At 34.3% G+C, this 19,649-nt stretch overlaps 1 protein-coding gene across 6 annotated transcripts; it reads right to left on the bottom strand.

Moving 5' to 3' along the window:
• Positions 1–12,644: 12,644 nt before the first annotated feature.
• LOC107574714 (forkhead box protein H1-like) lies at positions 12,645–16,300 on the bottom strand. Of its 6 annotated transcripts, none has more exons than XM_016261160.1 (4): positions 16,231–16,300; positions 15,644–15,902; positions 13,353–13,448; positions 12,645–13,241 (listed from the first exon to the last, which is right to left on the bottom strand). In XM_016261160.1, exons 2-4 carry the CDS (start codon positions 15,797–15,799, stop codon positions 12,729–12,731), a joined length of 765 nt encoding a protein of 254 aa, XP_016116646.1. In that variant the 5' UTR covers positions 15,800–15,902; positions 16,231–16,300; the 3' UTR covers positions 12,645–12,728. The 6 variants fall into 6 exon arrangements, with proteins under 6 accessions (XP_016116646.1, XP_016116650.1, XP_016116649.1 ...); XM_016261164.1 differs by having other exon boundaries at positions 15,644–15,818; XM_016261163.1 differs by having other exon boundaries at positions 15,644–15,873; positions 16,231–16,260.
• Positions 16,301–19,649: the final 3,349 nt, after the last annotated feature.

The following is a 19,649-nucleotide window of genomic DNA, read 5'->3' as shown; positions in this document are numbered from 1 at the left end:
AGGATGTTGCAGGCAATTTTATAAAGATGTGTTTAGTCAGTCCTGCCCACTCCTCCTTCTATTGGGCAACCTCACTGAGTCATGCCTTCCTTTCACAGCATTGCATGAGATATGAAAACAGTGTTCACTTGAGAAACTGTCTTAATCTTTCACATTACAATAAAACTTTTAAGATAAGCTATTGACTTTAGTGGTATTTGTACACACCTGTGTTCTTCCGTCCCTGCATACTGGCATTTGCTGTAAAAAGTCATACAGAATAATCTCAAAGCTAGTTATTGTTTTGAATCAATAAAGTATTGTTCAGAGAAGTGCATGTGCATGTGTCTATGCGTGTGTGTCCTCTCTAACAGCACAATGCTTTCACTGTGGTAAGCTAATATGAGCCAGTGATAGCAAGCACATTCACAATGGACACATTGCACAGAAACTACCATTATGCTGATCAACTCTCAAGCACCATTTACACCACAAACTGAATTAGACGGCAGAATAAATGCAGAAAGAATTTACGTCTAAAGTTATGTTCAGCATGAGAGACTTTTCATAAATCAAAACTGTCATAAGATCAGAGTTATTTTTAAGTTGTTTGATGTAAAGATGGGCATTTGGCCAGGTGAAATTGTGTTGTGGAAAAATACTGAAACAATTGTTGACTAGATAAACTTTTATGATTTTAAGATTTATAGGCAAAATGCATATCGAATCAAAGAGTTGACTGCTTGGCTTAATAAACTGGGTTAAAGAGAATAATACTGATAAGGATTGTGGACTTTCACCTGACAGGTTCATATCTCTGTGTACTCACGGAGTGTTTCTCATGGAGTCTGGTGCTACACAAACTTTTAATCATCCACTACTGATTCTTAATTCTTATAATAATTTTACAAATCTGGAAAAATAAACTAAAATAAATTTAACACATACAGCTATAAACAACAACGACAAAAAAAAAATACTATCTTACTTGCAGCCATTTCAAATTAAATATTATACCACACATTTTAAAGGATGTCATTCTGTTATGTCAGACCTTTGAGTTAAATTATGACTTATTTGAGGGTCAAATGTGTACATCTCTCACCTTTCTGTCAAGTCTCTGTTTTGCACTGAATCTGGGTTCATGACATTGGGTTCTATTCGTGTCCTTGTACTTGAAATACAGAGCAGGTTTCATCTTAAACACCTCATATCTGGTTTGCACAACATGCAGGTTATTGGATGTCTCGAAAAGAACAGATAAACATTGACCTCCCTCTCCCTACAGGCTCTTGGCATCAGACAAATCAAAAGAATAAAAGGAGGTTCAAAACCAAAGGCCGTTTTCTTTAGTGGCCATCCAAAAACAGGACAAAACAGTAATTATGTTATAATTTAAACCACGCAGACATGCCCACATCATCCGAATGAACATTACGGCTGGTATTGGCACACTATGTAACAGTATAAAAGGCCTACACACCTTCCTTTCAGGTACTGAAAGGTCAGTGGGGGCTAGTTTGATGTAGAAATGTTGACTGACAAGTGTATAGTAGATTCTTGCCTTTGTCCCTTGCTGACTTGTCTAGGTCTACAACGTGCCACCTATTCACAAACCAATCATTTTCCTGTTAAGGCATTATTTTACACTTTAAACTACATTAGTCAAACAATAAATTCATAATTATATATTAGTAATACCCCAGTCATCCTGTTTCAAACCTCTGTCTAACATGCATACTCACAATCAGCTTAAACTGCATTAAACTGCTTCAGTGCAGATGCAGTATGTGATGCAATAACCGTAGTCAGATGTAGTATGAATCATACTAAGCCGTGATTCAGATGCACATGACATGAGACAGCGCTCAGGACTGTCTGAGATGTAGGCCTCACCTCAACATATCACGTAGTTCCTCAGAGCGGGTGCTACTCAGTTCAATGTCATGTATTACTGATTTACTAAAAGGGATAATAGGACGACTTCAAAGTTACACAGTGACAATAAATACTATTTACGGTGCATAATGGGACTGTTAAAGCACTTTGTGGTCATTTTTATAAGTATTACGCAATGGATAAATCTCCAAAATGTGATGGTTTCATTCACAATGAAATAAACCAGATGCAGAATTAGGTCATGAAGTAGATGGTCAATAAATGATGAACTAGGTAATGATGTGCCAACGCAAACTCTTACCAGTATGATCAAAGTATTATGGATTACTCATTAACGTGTGTGCGACTCATAAACAGACAGTATAAACAAGCACATGCAAAATAACTTAAGTTTTACCCCCAGCATATTACAATTACAAAAAACCTTGACTATTTATCAACTGTGAGAAGGATTTTGCTATCAATTTATTGGTGTCACTGTTATATGTATAATATTTTTAGAGGTCATTTCTGACTGAAACTTTTGTATCTGATTTTCGATCAGTTTATCAGTCCTTGTCAGTGGAACAACAATTAGAATCGCACTTTACTGCTCATTTCACTTTGATGCTTAGGATGATAAAGTTACTCAATAACTACAGCCATAACTTTTAGGGCATAATTCTCTACTGTGAAAAGAAATGTTTAGTTTTCTAACTACTTTCTATACTAATATTACACAAATATTCCAAATTTTCTACTAAAATAATTGCAATCATAAAACCCTTATAAACATTTCCCTCCCTCCGGGCTTATGCATTTTCTGTGAGAAGTGCTAGATATTCCAGTTGTTTCTTCATTTCTCGCAGCAGTTTTATCCAGACACACACCAAATAAATAAACCACTCTGCGTGAATTATTTTTGCAGCTTCATCTTCACAAATTTGTGAAAGTGGGTTGATTTCCACCAGAGCTACTTTCTCCTGATACAGAGGGATCACCTGCATGAAAACTCCTTCTGCTCCATCATGTCCACTTTACTCTGACCTGGCAACATGGTTGCATTCCTGCTACAGGTCATTGCCTCTGCTGATAAGATGCAACCAATTACTGAAGTGGAAAATTGCTCTGACCTGACTTTGTTTTGTTTTCCATGAAAATAACCTTTAAAACAGGACCTAAACTCATTCACTAACAACTTGCCGAAGGCGACAGTGCAAGGTAACCAGCCACCATCCTGTCCAAACTGAATCTTTAGGTTTCAAATATTGCTTGACTGCAAAACAACAGCCTAGAAAAGTGCTAACTATTCTTGTCAGGCATGAATTGACAACATACATAACGGAGTATAGTATAGGCCTACTCATATTTCCATGTATTTTATTAGATGGGGAAACTGTTCCTGTGAGTGCAAGCAGGACCGCAGCACCACAGGAGCACCACAGATATTGATATTGCTGGAAACAGGAAAACTGAGTTTGGAATTTCTGTAAAAACAATTCAGAGATTCACCTTCGGCTTCATCTTCCACAGCTGGAGAGGCTGAGTTCACATCACAGGCCCCTCTGGCCGAGTCTGTGTAGTGATTGAAAACTGAGTGCCTGACAAATCCCATGTTGAAAATATCACCTATACGTTGCTGAGAAGTTCAAAAGAGATGTTTTGCTCTTCTGCAAAGCTCATGATTTACAGTGCTTATAAGAATAAACACTGAAAGAAAGATTTAAATAAATATACAATGAAGAAATGACTTACCCACTGTTTTTTTCAGTAGGCTAAACCTAAGCCAAAGGCAGTGGTAATAATTACTCCATTGCTGAGCTAGATAATAGACACAGCTGCCTTTCTAGGGCAGTGTCTCTGTTAATCATTTTATCCACCTTTTGACCTTATAATCAGTCATAAGACTTTGGGCAATTTTCCTCTCCTGTCCACACAATATGCTCACAGCATCAAAACAAAAGCACATGATCACATGATCATAAACCCAAATTAACTTATTTTCTAATGAAAGGTCAAGTCTGTATCTGAAAATATATTGAGGACAATAAATAAATAATCTCGTTCTTTTCTTTTTTTCTTTAATTTGTCATTTTTTAAATCAAGCATCATAGGGTTAACATGATGCAACCGTCATGTAAAAGCCCTTGGCCCACCCACCCATGAGATGTAGAAACACCGAAGAGACTTTAAACAGTGCACTCAGCCCAACCAGCGCAGCGTAAACCACCTGTACCACACTAGCGAGGAGCGTCTCAAACGTGGATGTCCTCACGTACTCACGAAGACGTGGCCAACGTGAGTGACAGCTGCGTCTGTGATGGGCGGGGCTTACTTGGACGGTGCGTAATAAGGATGATTATATTCTTACGTCATTGTCGCTGGTCATGAAACAAGACCGTAGTGTCAAGACTGGTTAGATTATACGACTGTTTTTAGAGGAATTCATGTGTTAAAAGAAATGTTTCAAAAATATGCAAAATTCTTCTGTAAAGTGTTAATGTTTGTTGAAATGTACTTTGCCTTGAGGGATTTAAACTGTTTGATACCAAGACCCCTAAAGTAGGCTATGCGAGGCAGCGAGGGACCACCTTCCTGAAATATATAGCTAGTAGGTAGCCTATATATTAATGTATAAACACCCATTATACTGTGTGAGAAACATGTTAAACATGATATTATGTATAGACTAGGCTACAACATAACAAATTTTGTTTACAAAATTAAATGACTGCATTTTTATTGTCTAATATTAATATTTAGAGTAGTTTGCGGTGCTAAATATGTCAAGTTAAAGAGAAACATTATCAAATTAAAATATTGTGAATATTGTTAATAATATTGTGAGCAACTGAAGTCTAAAATCTGAGAAGCAGTAACCTAAATCCCATTCCTTTACGTGGTGATGTAAAACTTGAATCATAGTTTTCACGAGAGTGAGATGCTGCTGTCGTGTCTCCTGTTGGCTGCTGGTGCATTCACTGCATTTATCTAGTAACAATTACAACATTTAGCCTACATTTATTCATTTAACAGACGCTTTTGTACAAAGCGACTAACAAATGAGGACAACAAAAAGATCTAGCTATCATAAAGAGACGAATAAAACACGAGAAGTGCCCGTAATACAACGTTTTAGACATCGTTAGTAGGGAGGGACTAAGGAAAAGTGAAAGCTTTTTTTCCCCCTCCAGTATGCAGTTAGGTCCTCACGGAAGAGATGAGTTTTCAGGGTCATTACAATAGGCTATAAAATGATCTTACAATATATAAATACATTACAATATAAAACATGAGACAGTAGCTTATATATTCTGTCTCATTTATTTAGCCAATTGTTATTTGCTTATTTTACAAAGAGATCAGTTCTACAGCACACACAAATAGCTTGTTTTGCGAACTTAATCCATGTCAATGAGTCAGAAGAGGAGTTGAGGTGTCATGTGCCAATCCATGTGGAAGAATTCAGAAGACTGCTAATACTGCTAATACTGACAGTCCAAGCATGTAACATCAGTTCCAACAGCACTCTTTCAAACTAAACATCTTAGACAAATATTAATCATGTGATTAAACAATAAGACTACTCCCTGGTGACACCTGTGTTTAGAGTACCTCTATTTCAGTAGGCTATTGATATCTCTGTCTGTCTGCACCAAATACCAGAGCACCAGAGAGAGAGAGAGACACACACATACCACATTGAATTATAAATTGTTCATAGAATTCTAAAATGTTCATTTGTTTTACTTTTTAAATGTATATATATGCATGTTTTTGTTGCATATACTGTATATCTGCTCTAGATTCAATGTAAACACTATGCTTTGGCAATACATTGTAACAATTGTCATGCCAATAAAGCACATATTGAATTGAATTGAAAAAACTGAGAGAGAGAATTTGTAGAAGAGGGAAAGAGAGAGAGAGAGAGAGAGAGAGAGAGAGAGAGAGAGAGAGTCTGTGGTGTATTTACTGTCACTTCTTTGCATGGCCAGTTGTCAGTTGAAATGGCATTCATTGAACAGTTTTGAACATCTAAAGAAATATAGGACAGAAATATTTTAATAATAATCACATTGACTAAGTGTTCTTCATCTGCACTGAAAAAAGGTGTAGAAACAATTTTCACTCAGAAATTGGTAGTTAATTTCACAGTTAATTACAAAGAAACGGCGAATGACTAACAAAGTGAAAGTGTAAATAGTACTGAAACAGTACTTTCTTGTAAATCATTTTCCAGTAATCTTTGTTTTATTTACAACTTCAGAAAATCTTCTTTTAAAGTGTGTGTTTTGGGTAAATAATGCAGAATCATGATGTTATTGGGAGCAGTGGAAACTTGTTAGACAAAAAAGGTTTCAAGCCATCAAAGTTACTGCTGTAAATTTATTGTACCGTTTTTAAAAATTGGATATCTCAGAAGATAATATCTCCCACTAAAAGTACCCAAAAATGAAATGCCTTACATTAGCCTATTAATTCATTAACGACATAGACCTCAACATTGTTTGGAAATGAACTGTAATGTGTGTTATTTCTATTGATCTCATTTCTAGTCTTTTAAAAGCTGATGTCAGTTTTGGCCTGTTTTCTGAAACCAGCAGTAACTTTGATAGCTTGAAACCTTTTTTTTTTTTTTTTTTTTAACTATGAACAGAATTTAATTTTAAAGTCATGAAATTGACTTTTCCCCCTCAACATTTATTTGGTATGTAAATTGACTTTTGTAAATTATATCATGACATACTAGATCAGGGGTTTTCAATAAAAGTTTGAAAATCCATCCATCCATTCTCCAAAACACTAATCCTCTGTTAGGTCGCAGGTTTCCAAAAAAATCCTAATTTGAAAATACTGTGGTCTCAAAGCATATGCTTTAATGTCACTACAGCCCATATTGCACTCACTTTATCTATCTATCTATCTATCTATCTATCTATCTATCTATCTATCTATCTATCTATCTATCTATCTATCTATCTACAGTATATATACATACATATATGTATTGTATCTATAGGGTTAGGGTTGGACTTATATGAACTTATATATTTTTTTTAAATAATACATTAATTAACTACAGTATTTTAACCAAATTCTAGTATGTTTATGTGTTTTTGGTGCTTAAAACCAATATCATGGTAAAAACAATCAATGTTGGGTGAGAAAAAACCCATGCAACTGCTTTTTCACTGATCACCTTACCATTGCGGTCTCTAGGTATGGTTGATTTTGAGCGTGATTATGCACACTTCATATGACTTGATGCATGCACACAGTGCTAGAAGGTTGAAAGTTGCCAAAGGGACTGCTGATGTCAGGATTTATATTTTATATATGTCAATCAATCAATCAATCAATAAATAAATAAATTAATTAATTAATTTGCACACAATCCAGATTATTTGGTTTGGTTCTTCATCAACAATCCACAATTATTTGTAAGGGCAGGACACATTTTAAATGGTCAATTGAAATTGTCAATTTTTAATAAATTACATCGACATAAGAAGATACAACTTTCATATTGGCTCTTATTTTGTGCTATTTCTAAGAAACTTTCACCAGTTTAATCAGTTAAGTGTGTGTGTAAATATGTGCAGCTCATAAATCAATAAGAATCATCTGCTGTATATTGCTATGACAACTACAGATTTTAGTCAAAGCTAAGTAAGCATACATGTATTAATTCTTCCTCTTTTACACTGTGCCTGAAAAAAAGAAGAGAGAGAGAGAGAGAGAGAGAGAGAGAGAGAGAGAGAGAGAGAGAGTCTGTGGTGTATTTACTGTCACTTCTTTGCATGGCCAGTTGTCAGTTGAAATGGCATTCATTGAACAGTTTTGAACATCTAAAGAAATATAGGACAGAAATATTTTAATAATAATCACATTGACTAAGTGTTCTTCATCTGAGAGAGAGAGAGAGAGAGAGAGAGAGAGAGAGAGAGAGTCTGTGGTGTATTTACTGTCACTTCTTTGCATGGCCAGTTGTCAGTTGAAATGGCATTCATTGAACAGTTTTGAACATCTAAAGAAATATAGGACAGAAATATTTTAATAATAATCACATTGACTAAGTGTTCTTCATCTGCACTGAAAAAAGGTGTAGAAACAATTTTCACTCAGAAATTGGTAGTTAATTTCACAGTTAATTACAAAGAAACGGCGAATGACTAACAAAGTGAAAGTGTAAATAGTACTGAAACAGTACTTTCTTGTAAATCATTTTCCAGTAATCTTTGTTTTATTTACAACTTCAGAAAATCTTCTTTTAAAGTGTGTGTTTTGGGTAAATAATGCAGAATCATGATGTTATTGGGAGCAGTGGAAACTTGTTAGACAAAAAAGGTTTCAAGCCATCAAAGTTACTGCTGTAAATTTATTGTACCGTTTTTAAAAATTGGATATCTCAGAAGATAATATCTCCCACTAAAAGTACCCAAAAATGAAATGCCTTACATTAGCCTATTAATTCATTAACGACATAGACCTCAACATTGTTTGGAAATGAACTGTAATGTGTGTTATTTCTATTGATCTCATTTCTAGTCTTTTAAAAGCTGATGTCAGTTTTGGCCTGTTTTCTGAAACCAGCAGTAACTTTGATAGCTTGAAACCTTTTTTTTTTTTTTTTTGTCTAACTAGTTTCCATTGTTTCCAATAACACCATGATTCTGCATTATTTGCCCAAAACACACAATGTATATATATATATTTTTTAAAAAGTTGTAATATAAAATAAAGATTACCGGAATCAAAGGTTAATGGAATACATTTGACAAGAAAGTATACTGTTTAAGCTTAAACTTTCACTGTGTTAGCTATTTGCCATTTCTTTGTAATTAATTGTGAAATTTACTACCAGTTTCGGAGTGAAAACTGTGTCTATGCCATTTTTCTTCAGTGCAGATGAAGAACACTTCAGTATGTGATTATTCAAATATTTCTGTCCTTATATTCTGTAGATGTTCAAATTACATGAATCACTAAGCTCGTATAAAAATATATATATATTTTAAATATCAGTTCAATCCACAACCTTTATACTTGTAATTTACTATATGTGACCCTAGACCACAAAACCAGTCATAAGTAGCACAGGTATAGCCAATCGTATGGGTCAAAATGATTGATTTTTCTTTTATGCCAAAAATCATTAGGATATTAAGTAAAGATCATGTTCCATGAAGATATTTTGTAAATTTCTTACCATAAATATATCAAAACCTAATTTTTGATTAGAAAAATGCATTGCTAAGGACTTCATTTGGACAACTTTAAAGGCGATTTTCTCAATATTTGGATTTTTTTGCACCCTCAGATTCCAGATTTTCAAATAGTTGTATTTCAGTGAAATATTATCCTATTCTAACAAACCATACATCAATGGAAAGCTTATTTATTCAGAATTTATATATTATTCATATCAAAAACTTTACCCTTATGACTGGTTTTGTGGTCCAGAGTAACATATTATTTGCTTTATGTTTTGATATATTTTGAAAAAAAAAGTTATGTTTTTATAGCTAATATTTATAGTAATCTTTGTTTTATTTACAACTTTACCTTACAAAAATATTTTTTACAGTGTGTGTTTTGGGTAAATAATGCAGAATCATAAAAAATATTTTTACAGTGTGTTTTGGGTAAATAATGCAGAATCATGGCGTTATTGGGAACAATCGAAACTTGTTCGACAAAAAAGGTTTCAAGAATTCAAGTTACTGCTGGTTTCAGAAAGACTAAAAATGAAATCAATAGAAATAACACAAATTATAGTCCATTTCCAAAACAATTTTATACTCCCCGAGTTTAGGTCTATATCGTTAATGAATTAATAAGTCAATGTTCTTTAGTTGCTTTAATGTAATTTATATCAATATCCAACTTTAACATTTTACCGCCACCCCGTGGCAAATGCGAAAATAAACCTTGTGCCGCACACAGTGGCGTGGCAAGTCAGCCCCGGGCCCATATGCAAAAAAAATTGTATGGGCTCCCCCAAACGTTATTGGCTCCAACTCTGTTAACTTATTGTTGATTTTTCTGAAGTGATTAACGTTACCTGTATTCACAAGCTGTTTTATTTACGGTATAAATTATTGGAAATAATATTTAACGTTTTCAAGTCCATTCATCATTTGTAGCACGCAAGCCACCCAATAATCTCAATAAGCTTTGTGCTTTGTTACTTATATTAGAACACAAAGTGTCAGCCTTCTGTCAACTTTATAATGAAATACTACAAACAATAAATATGTTTTTACGCTTCTAAATTTGCTGTGAGATATAAGTTCAAGTAGCGTGTGAATCAATTATATTTTCCTCTTTAATATTTGCAGTACGAAATAAACATGAATAAATATTTGAATGCATGTTGAAAAAATCATAACAATTTAATACAAACGAATGTTTCATGAAATCGATCAATTAGAGCTTCAAAAAACGTCAATAAGCCTACCTCTTATTGTTGTTTTTTTATGTTAAATTTGAAGAATGACAGGTTGGATGCCACAGACTTTTTATTTTGTTATTATATTATTTTATTTTATTTTATGTATTAATTGTTGGCGGAGTATAGGTGGAATTCTCACATTAACTTCACGCAATAGGACTATAATCTGATTTTATTATCGTAATTTTGACTTTATTCTTAAAATATTATGAATTAATCTTATTTTTTAACATGGTACTAAAATGCCGCCATTGGCTATTTGTACTGCATGCAAACACAATCTTGGCACAGAAGCCCAAAAAACAATAAATAGGCCTAAATAAATACATACTAAGGAGATATTTGAATGATTTATTAATGAACTAGTATTTTCTGAGTCAGTGTCACAAGATGAAGTTGATGATCCTGACTGCCATCTCCTCAGGATGCGCGCCTTTACAGAGACATACATCTGTTTGCTATTTGAATTATTTCGTTTCAAAGTATTTAAAGCATTTTATTAGATATAGCCTATTTATCATGTCTGTGAGGAGGCAAGTATTCGCTGAGTTTCGGTTCATCATTGTAAAGCACTCCTGCTCAAGACCAAGACAACAGAAAGCGCATCCTGTTTGTTTTCCTTAATTATTTTACAAAAGCACAGGTTTTTGTTGATATTGCTTGTGAGTGCACACAAATAAAAGTAGACCCTTTACAATTCCGAGCAAAAATGAGCAAAAATGACGGCAAATGTTAAGTTTCCACTCTTCAGAAAAAAATGCAAGTGATCGCACAGGAGCTTCCATGTCCTGCAAAGCGGCTTCAGCTTCCACTCTCCGCACAAACGACTGTGTATGCGTCTAACAGCCAGTGTTGGGAGTAACGCATTACAAAAGTAATAATATTACAGTAGTATATTACTTTTTGCTGCAGTAATATAACGCATTACTAATACAATTTGGGTAATATTATTACTCGTTACAATCTCAGTAACGCAAGTTACAACAACATATTTTAACTCAAACTGAAGTGGTGAATTTACCAACACTGCAAAACAGCACCAGACAATGACCTACATACCGGTATCTAAATATGATTTTATAATTTTATGCTATAGACCTACCACATTACCCTCCACTGGACGTAGAATGAGCAGCAATAAACTACATTTTGGCATTTTATAATACTAATGTGAATATTTTAGTGAAAGTAACGCAAAAGTAGTGTAACGCATTACAATTCAGAGACAGTAATATTGTAATGTAACTAATTACTTTCAAAAGACAGTAAAATGTATTACAATATAATGTATTACATTTTGGAAGTAACTTGCCCAACACTGCTAACAGCACACATTTATCTAAGGTCAATTTTTTAATTAAAATTGTGAATTGCATGAAGGGTTTTATGTCTATAGATTTTATTTTAGGCAAGTCATGTTGATTTGGGAAGGCTAAATGGATCAAACACATATGCTCAACTCAGTCCGCCGTTGGCCGCTTGGTCGTTACTTTAACTTGAATTTAACAAACCTACAAATGTTCCAAAAATATTTCTAAATTAACTTAATAAAGAAACGAAAATAAATATAACCACTTTGCCATTAAGAACCAAACCTGGACTAGCCTATTTGCTGCAATAGCAGCTGTGCAAAGGGGAAGAAAGAGAGAGAGAGAGAAAAGACACGGGCAAATCAAACATGTTTTTACGGGAAAGTAGCTCCACTATTATGTGAGCTTTATCTTGGACAATGTACTAATCGCCGATTAACATAATGATCGACCTGTTTTGATTGACGAGGACAAACATTATGTTAATGCTATGTATGTGAAATAGGCTACATTGTTTTCTGAGATCTCACTTTTTGAAATGTTATGTTAATGTTTGGGATTGATTTAAGTTAACCTGTTAGCCTAACAAATACCGGACAGCAATTTTTTTTCTTTTTTAATAGGCTATAGGCCTATGTTTCCCCCCAAAGTTTTCCTAAATTATAATAAGAATAATTAGATATTTTTCACTTTAAGCTACAAACTTGGAAAAGTTCAGTTAAAACTATTTAACATGGCTGAAATAATTTTAAAAAGATCAATTATTTCATGTTTCTCCGTTATAAGTCATCAAACTGTGTGCTTAAAAATATTTAATGTCAGCCTTTGGATGTGCTCCAACTGTTATCCGTTATAACGATATTCTATAAATAAGATATAGTACTCTGAAGTAGTATATATGGTATAAAAATTTGAATATTTAAATAGATTAGGCCTATATCATGATAGCCTACATACCGATTTATGCTATCAGAAAATGCCTTAAGATAATATCTGTCATCAAGCAAAGTAAACAAAAATGTGAAAAAGTTTGTTTTATTTAAAAAAAAAGAACAAAAACAAAGTGCAATTTCTTCCTATTTACATGTGGTCATTCTGGCTGTTCACCAGCTGACATATCTAGTATCATACATTAAAGGAGAGCTGAAGAGAACATGGTGATTATATGTGATATGTGGAGGCAGAGACTGTCCGAACTGAGGTCTTTGCGCTGAGGCCAGTTCACATCCTACTGCTGAAACAGTAGCTTCATATTCATAAACGGGTTTTCTCTTGGTCGTTCCACGCTGTGCGTCTATGTAGTGTGCGTGTTCCTCCAAACGCGTGCTGCGCATGCGCTTCACTTCGCGGTCGCTCTTCAATAACGAATCAATGGAAAAAGGGCCTGTAAATTTGCCTTCACTTTTGTTTTCTGTGACCTCGCAGGCTGGAGTAAGAGGCTCAGGAGCATAAGAATTGTCTTCACACTCATCCACCGGTTGTGTCGGAATCGACAGGCCAGGGAATATGTTGATTAGATGTTTGAAATGTCGGCGAAACATTTTTGGAGTAATGCCATTTTCATCCACTTTCCAGAAGTTCTTTTTAGGATTTGGATAATGCGGATCGACTGGCACCTATAAACACACAAACATAGAAATGTCTGTTACTAACAGTAACCTATACACGTGGACTGTAATTCGTTGCCTCAGAAATTAAAATAAGTTGACTAAATTTAATAAACTCACCTTTGTAAAACACCTGTTTGATGATAGACAGACTCTGATGTTGTTCTCAATGCCCTTTTTGTCTCCGAAGACAAATGGTTCCAGCTTTTTCATTATCTGCACAAATAGGGAATATGTTAGCATGCGTCAAGACCGCAGAGTCTTATATTTAGCAGATTTACGACTTTTAGGTCATGTTACCTGTTTGAACGTGAGCATCTTGTCTGGTGAATCTTGAATTGCGTACGCAATAAGTCCGATGTAAGTTCCTGTAGTGTATCTTTTGTATCTCCTTCTCGGAACGCCACTTGATTCTGCCAACAGACCGCGGAGACCTCCGTTCACACCGTTAGTCATGATCAGCTTCTGGTCCAGACTGAAAACCGAGGAGATCAGGCCCCATTTATAGCCATGCTGTAGCTCTCAATGGTCTAAAAGTGTTGCATTCTGTTAGTAAGTGCTGTTCATAAAAACGAGGTGTTAATGGCTGGGCGGTTTCTTGTTCCTCTAAACATTCATTGCAACAAGAATTGAGGTTAATTGTTGATTGACTTGGTTTTTTAGTCTAAAACATTGGGCCTGATTTGTTTGATACAAAATTAGGTAACCAACACTGCAAAGTTCAGTGGTGGAATGTAATTTCCCCCCAAATTAAATAGATCCACAGTGTAAATTAATTCAGTTTGCTAAGCGAAGGCTAGAGCTTGATTTGAGAAACAAGTAGGTTATAAAGAAGACAACATCTGATTAAAAATAGCTGATGTAGAATTGTTTGTTTGTTTACTTACTTTCAAACCCTACATATTAATTTAATATTTCAACCACCCCGCCACGGTGTTTTTATATGCCAAATTTTGTATTCAAATTGGTTAAAATTTGAATAACCCATGTTATCTGAATCAGGTGTGTAGGCCTACGTCTTTATAAAAGGCCACACCACTATTTCTGCTACAGATAAAAATAGAAAAGTTACGACTTTTAATCGCACAGTTCTGAATATAAGCTCGCGATTCTGAGCCAAAAGTCCTAATTGTGAGCTATAATTGCGAGGATTTTTTTTTTTGATTTTTGAAGGAAGTCTCACCAAAGTTGCATTTATTTAATTATAATACAGTAACATTGCGAAATATTATGAAAATGTTATAAAAATGTTTTGTTAAATGTAATTCATTCCTGTGATGTCATTAGGCCTACTCCAGTCTGCAGTGTCACGTGGTCTTTTAGAAATAATTCTATGCTGATTTGAAACATTTAGGGCCTATAACCTAATTATGATCTGATTCATATTTTTGTGGAAACATTCTAGTCAAGATTATTTGAATAGAATGTGCAAAAAAGCAGAATTTATTATCATTGTAATCGGTCATTGTCAATTAATTTAATGCAACTGTAAAGTAAAGTAGCCTATATGTATTTTAAAAAAAAATCTCTTACTGACTCCGAACTTTAAACAGAAGTGTGTAGCCTAACACAGGTAAATAATAAGAGAAACGTATCTTTGTTGTGAAAATGTAGAATTAGGTTGGTTTAACCCATCAACCATTTTAGGCCTGTTTGAAAGAGATGTCTAATTGCACATTATCTACCGCTAACGTGTTTTTTATTGTGCTTTTAAACGAGTGAAATCGTTGAATAATTACAGTGATAATTGCGCACATTACATTTGCAATTCACATGAGGACCGTTCGCGCGTCATTCCATTGACACACCGGAACGACAAAGTTTCTTACGAATACGGACAAAATAAACTGTAACAAACACCATTATATACTGTACTATACTATAATGTCGTTATAATCAAAATACATCATAGTATAACACGTGAATGGAAAGAATGAACGAAGAAAGCGCCCCGTCTGAATATATAATTATCACTCCGTCTAGAAACCAGTGTCCAGCTGCTACTGGCAAGTGTAATATCACATTAGCACCTTCATTTTTATTAAATTAACAATATATATATATTTTTTTTTTTTCTGCAGTGAGTAAAATGTATGGAAAATGTGTGAATATGTCAAGGATCAGGGCACTTGTTCGTTGGATGAAGTGTATGTAGTCTTTAAAATATCTAATGAAAGAAAACTGGTGAGGCTGATTAACGTCTCTACGCATATATAACGACCATGTTAGTGTACTGTGTGTGTATATATATATATATATATTTGTGTGTGTGTGTCATTTTACAATTAATGGAGATACCCATCAAATGGTTCCAGCTTTTTCATTATCTGCACAAATAGGGAATATGTTAGCATGCGTCAAGACCGCAGAGTCTTATATTTAGCAGATTTACGACTTTTAGGTCATGTTACCTGTTTGAACGTGAGCATCTTGTCTGGTGAATCTTGAATTGCGTACGCAATAAGTCCGATGTAAGTTCCTGTAGTGTATCTTTTGTATCTCCTTCTCGGAACGCCACTTGATTCTGCCAACAGACCGCGGAGACCTCCGTTCACACCGTTAGTCATGATCAGCTTCTGGTCCAGACTGAAAACCGAGGAGATCAGGCCCCATTTATAGCCATGCTGTAGCTCTCAATGGTCTAAAAGTGTTGCATTCTGTTAGTAAGTGCTGTTCATAAAAACGAGGTGTTAATGGCTGGGCGGTTTCTTGTTCCTCTAAACATTCATTGCAACAAGAATTGAGGTTAATTGTTGATTGACTTGGTTTTTTAGTCTAAAACATTGGGCCTGATTTGTTTGATACAAAATTAGGTAACCAACACTGCAAAGTTCAGTGGTGGAATGTAATTTCCCCCCAAATTAAATAGATCCACAGTGTAAATTAATTCAGTTTGCTAAGCGAAGGCTAGAGCTTGATTTGAGAAACAAGTAGGTTATAAAGAAGACAACATCTGATTAAAAATAGCTGATGTAGAATTGTTTGTTTGTTTACTTACTTTCAAACCCTACATATTAATTTAATATTTCAACCACCCCGCCACGGTGTTTTTATATGCCAAATTTTGTATTCAAATTGGTTAAAATTTGAATAACCCATGTTATCTGAATCAGGTGTGTAGGCCTACGTCTTTATAAAAGGCCACACCACTATTTCTGCTACAGATAAAAATAGAAAAGTTACGACTTTTAATCGCACAGTTCTGAATATAAGCTCGCGATTCTGAGCCAAAAGTCCTAATTGTGAGCTATAATTGCGAGGATTTTTTTTTTTGATTTTTGAAGGAAGTCTCACCAAAGTTGCATTTATTTAATTATAATACAGTAACATTGCGAAATATTATGAAAATGTTATAAAAATGTTTTGTTAAATGTAATTCATTCCTGTGATGTCATTAGGCCTACTCCAGTCTGCAGTGTCACGTGGTCTTTTAGAAATAATTCTATGCTGATTTGAAACATTTAGGGCCTATAACCTAATTATGATCTGATTCATATTTTTGTGGAAACATTCTAGTCAAGATTATTTGAATAGAATGTGCAAAAAAGCAGAATTTATTATCATTGTAATCGGTCATTGTCAATTAATTTAATGCAACTGTAAAGTAAAGTAGCCTATATGTATTTTAAAAAAAAATCTCTTACTGACTCCGAACTTTAAACAGAAGTGTGTAGCCTAACACAGGTAAATAATAAGAGAAACGTATCTTTGTTGTGAAAATGTAGAATTAGGTTGGTTTAACCCATCAACCATTTTAGGCCTGTTTGAAAGAGATGTCTAATTGCACATTATCTACCGCTAACGTGTTTTTTATTGTGCTTTTAAACGAGCGAAATCGTTGAATAATTACAGTGATAATTGCGCACATTACATTTGCAATTCACATGAGGACCGTTCGCGCGTCATTCCATTGACACACCGGAACGACAAAGTTTCTTACGAATACGGACAAAATAAACTGTAACAAACACCATTATATACTGTACTATACTATAATGTCGTTATAATCAAAATACATCATAGTATAACACGTGAATGGGAAGAATGAACGAAGAAAGCGCCCCGTCTGAATATATAATTATCACTCCGTCTAGAAACCAGTGTCCAGCTGCTACTGGCAAGTGTAATATCACATTAGCACCTTCATTTTTATTAAATTAACAATATATATATATTTTTTTTTTTTCTGCAGTGAGTAAAATGTATGGAAAATGTGTGAATATGTCAAGGATCAGGGCACTTGTTCGTTGGATGAAGTGTATGTAGTCTTTAAAATATCTAATGAAAGAAAACTGGTGAGGCTGATTAACGTCTCTACGCATATATAACGACCATGTTAGTGTACTGTGTGTGTATATATATATATATATATTTGTGTGTGTGTGTCATTTTACAATTAATGGAGATACCCATTTGGAAACAAAAATCCAGTCAAGGGGATCAACCAGTAATATGGGTAAGAGCATTTTTTAATAAGGAAAAATTATCGTAGATTTTTTTTAACTTACCTTTTACTAATATAAGATTTATTTTTGTGCACCTGCCTTTAGGATTACCATGTTATTCTTCTACACGTAAATAAACAAGGACAGAGCTATATATATATATATATGATTTAGACACCATCCTTCCCTTGCCTATTTGATGGATATTCAAAGAAGGCGTTTCGTTCTGATGAGCATTTAAAACCTGCTTTCTTCTGATCTGAACTGCATTGTAACATATATAATTATCACTCCGTCTAGAAACCAGTGTCCAGCTGCTACTGGCAAGTGTAATATCACATTAGCACCTTCATTTTTATTAAATTAACAATATATATATATTTTTTTTTTTTCTGCAGTGAGTAAAATGTATGGAAAATGTGTGAATATGTCAAGGATCAGGGCACTTGTTCGTTGGATGAAGTGTATGTAGTCTTTAAAATATCTAATGAAAGAAAACTGGTGAGGCTGATTAACGTCTCTACGCATATATAACGACCATGTTAGTGTACTGTGTGTGTATATATATATATATATATTTGTGTGTGTGTGTCATTTTACAATTAATGGAGATACCCATTTGGAAACAAAAATCCAGTCAAGGGGATCAACCAGTAATCTGGGTAAGAGCATTTAATAAGGAAAAATTATCGTAGATTTTTTTAAATTTACCTTTTACTAATATAAGATTTATTTTTGTGCACCTGCCTTTAGGATTACCATGTTATTCTTCTACACGTAAATAAACAAGGACAGAGCTATATATATATATATATATATGATTTAGACACCATCCTTCCCTTCCCTTGCCTATTTGATGGATATTCAAAGAAGGCGTTTCGTTCTGATGAGCATTTAAAACCTGCTTTCTTCTGATCTGAACTGCATTGTAACAATGGTTTGCTGGAGTCCCAAAGCCTTAGAAATTGCTTTATAATCCTTTCCAGACTGATACATGTCAACTGTATTGATTCTCATCTGTTCTTGAATTTCTTTAGATCGTGGCATGATGTGTTGCTCTTTAAGCATGCTTGCATATGTCAGAAAGGTTCTGTTTAAGTGATTTCTTGATTCAACAGGTCTGGCAGTAATCAGGTCTGGGTGTGGCTAGTGAAATTTAACTCAGCTTTCTAAAATAATGTGGTTAATTGCAGTTCTTTCATGATTTAACAGGAGGGGGCAATAAATTTTTCATGTAGGGCCACGTAGGTTTGGACAGCTTTTTTCCCTTAATAAATGAAATCATCATTTAAAAACTGCATTTTGTATTTACTTGCATTATCTTTGTGTAATATTTAAATTTGTTTGATGATCTGAAACATTAAAGTGTGACAAACATGCAAAAAAATAAGAAATCAGGAAGGGGGCCAACACTTTTACCACTGTATATACAGGAGTCACCATTTGAAGTGGATCAAAAAAGATCAGAGTTGTCCTAAGACAAGAACGCATTTTGGTTTTAGGACAACTTTGATGAAAGGTTTTGATCCACTTCAAATGTTGCCTACTGTAGTTTAAATCTGTGGTTCTCAAACCCTTAGAAATAAGCAAATCTGACCCACCACCACCCTAGTATCAAAGTATATCGTTTTGATTCCTGTTTAAATGCATTTCTGTCTTCTTCGAGAAGCAGTCTGGGCAATGACACTTAAACGCCCTTTCAGAAGCGTTTCTGCATCAGATATTCCATTTAAAAAAATAACCATGTAATTTTGATTTGATCATAGTTTGTGAAGTTTCTAATACACTGATCTATATATAAACATACCTTTGATTCCTACAGATGGAGCACCGGCTGCTACAGCTGCCAGAGCATATTCAATCTGCACCAGTTTGCCAGAGGGGCTGTGTTGAAGAAAAAAAAAAGCATTGTTTTACAGAAATACATTTGAAATGTATCTAAACTGAAGCTGAATGGATAACTTATTTTCGA

This window comes from Sinocyclocheilus grahami, unplaced genomic scaffold, assembly GCF_001515645.1.
Source record: "Sinocyclocheilus grahami isolate Dianchi unplaced genomic scaffold, SAMN03320097.WGS_v1.1 scaffold2315.1, whole genome shotgun sequence".
Taxonomy (NCBI): domain Eukaryota; kingdom Metazoa; phylum Chordata; class Actinopteri; order Cypriniformes; family Cyprinidae; genus Sinocyclocheilus; species Sinocyclocheilus grahami.
This window is presented reverse-complemented; position numbering and strand designations above follow the sequence as displayed.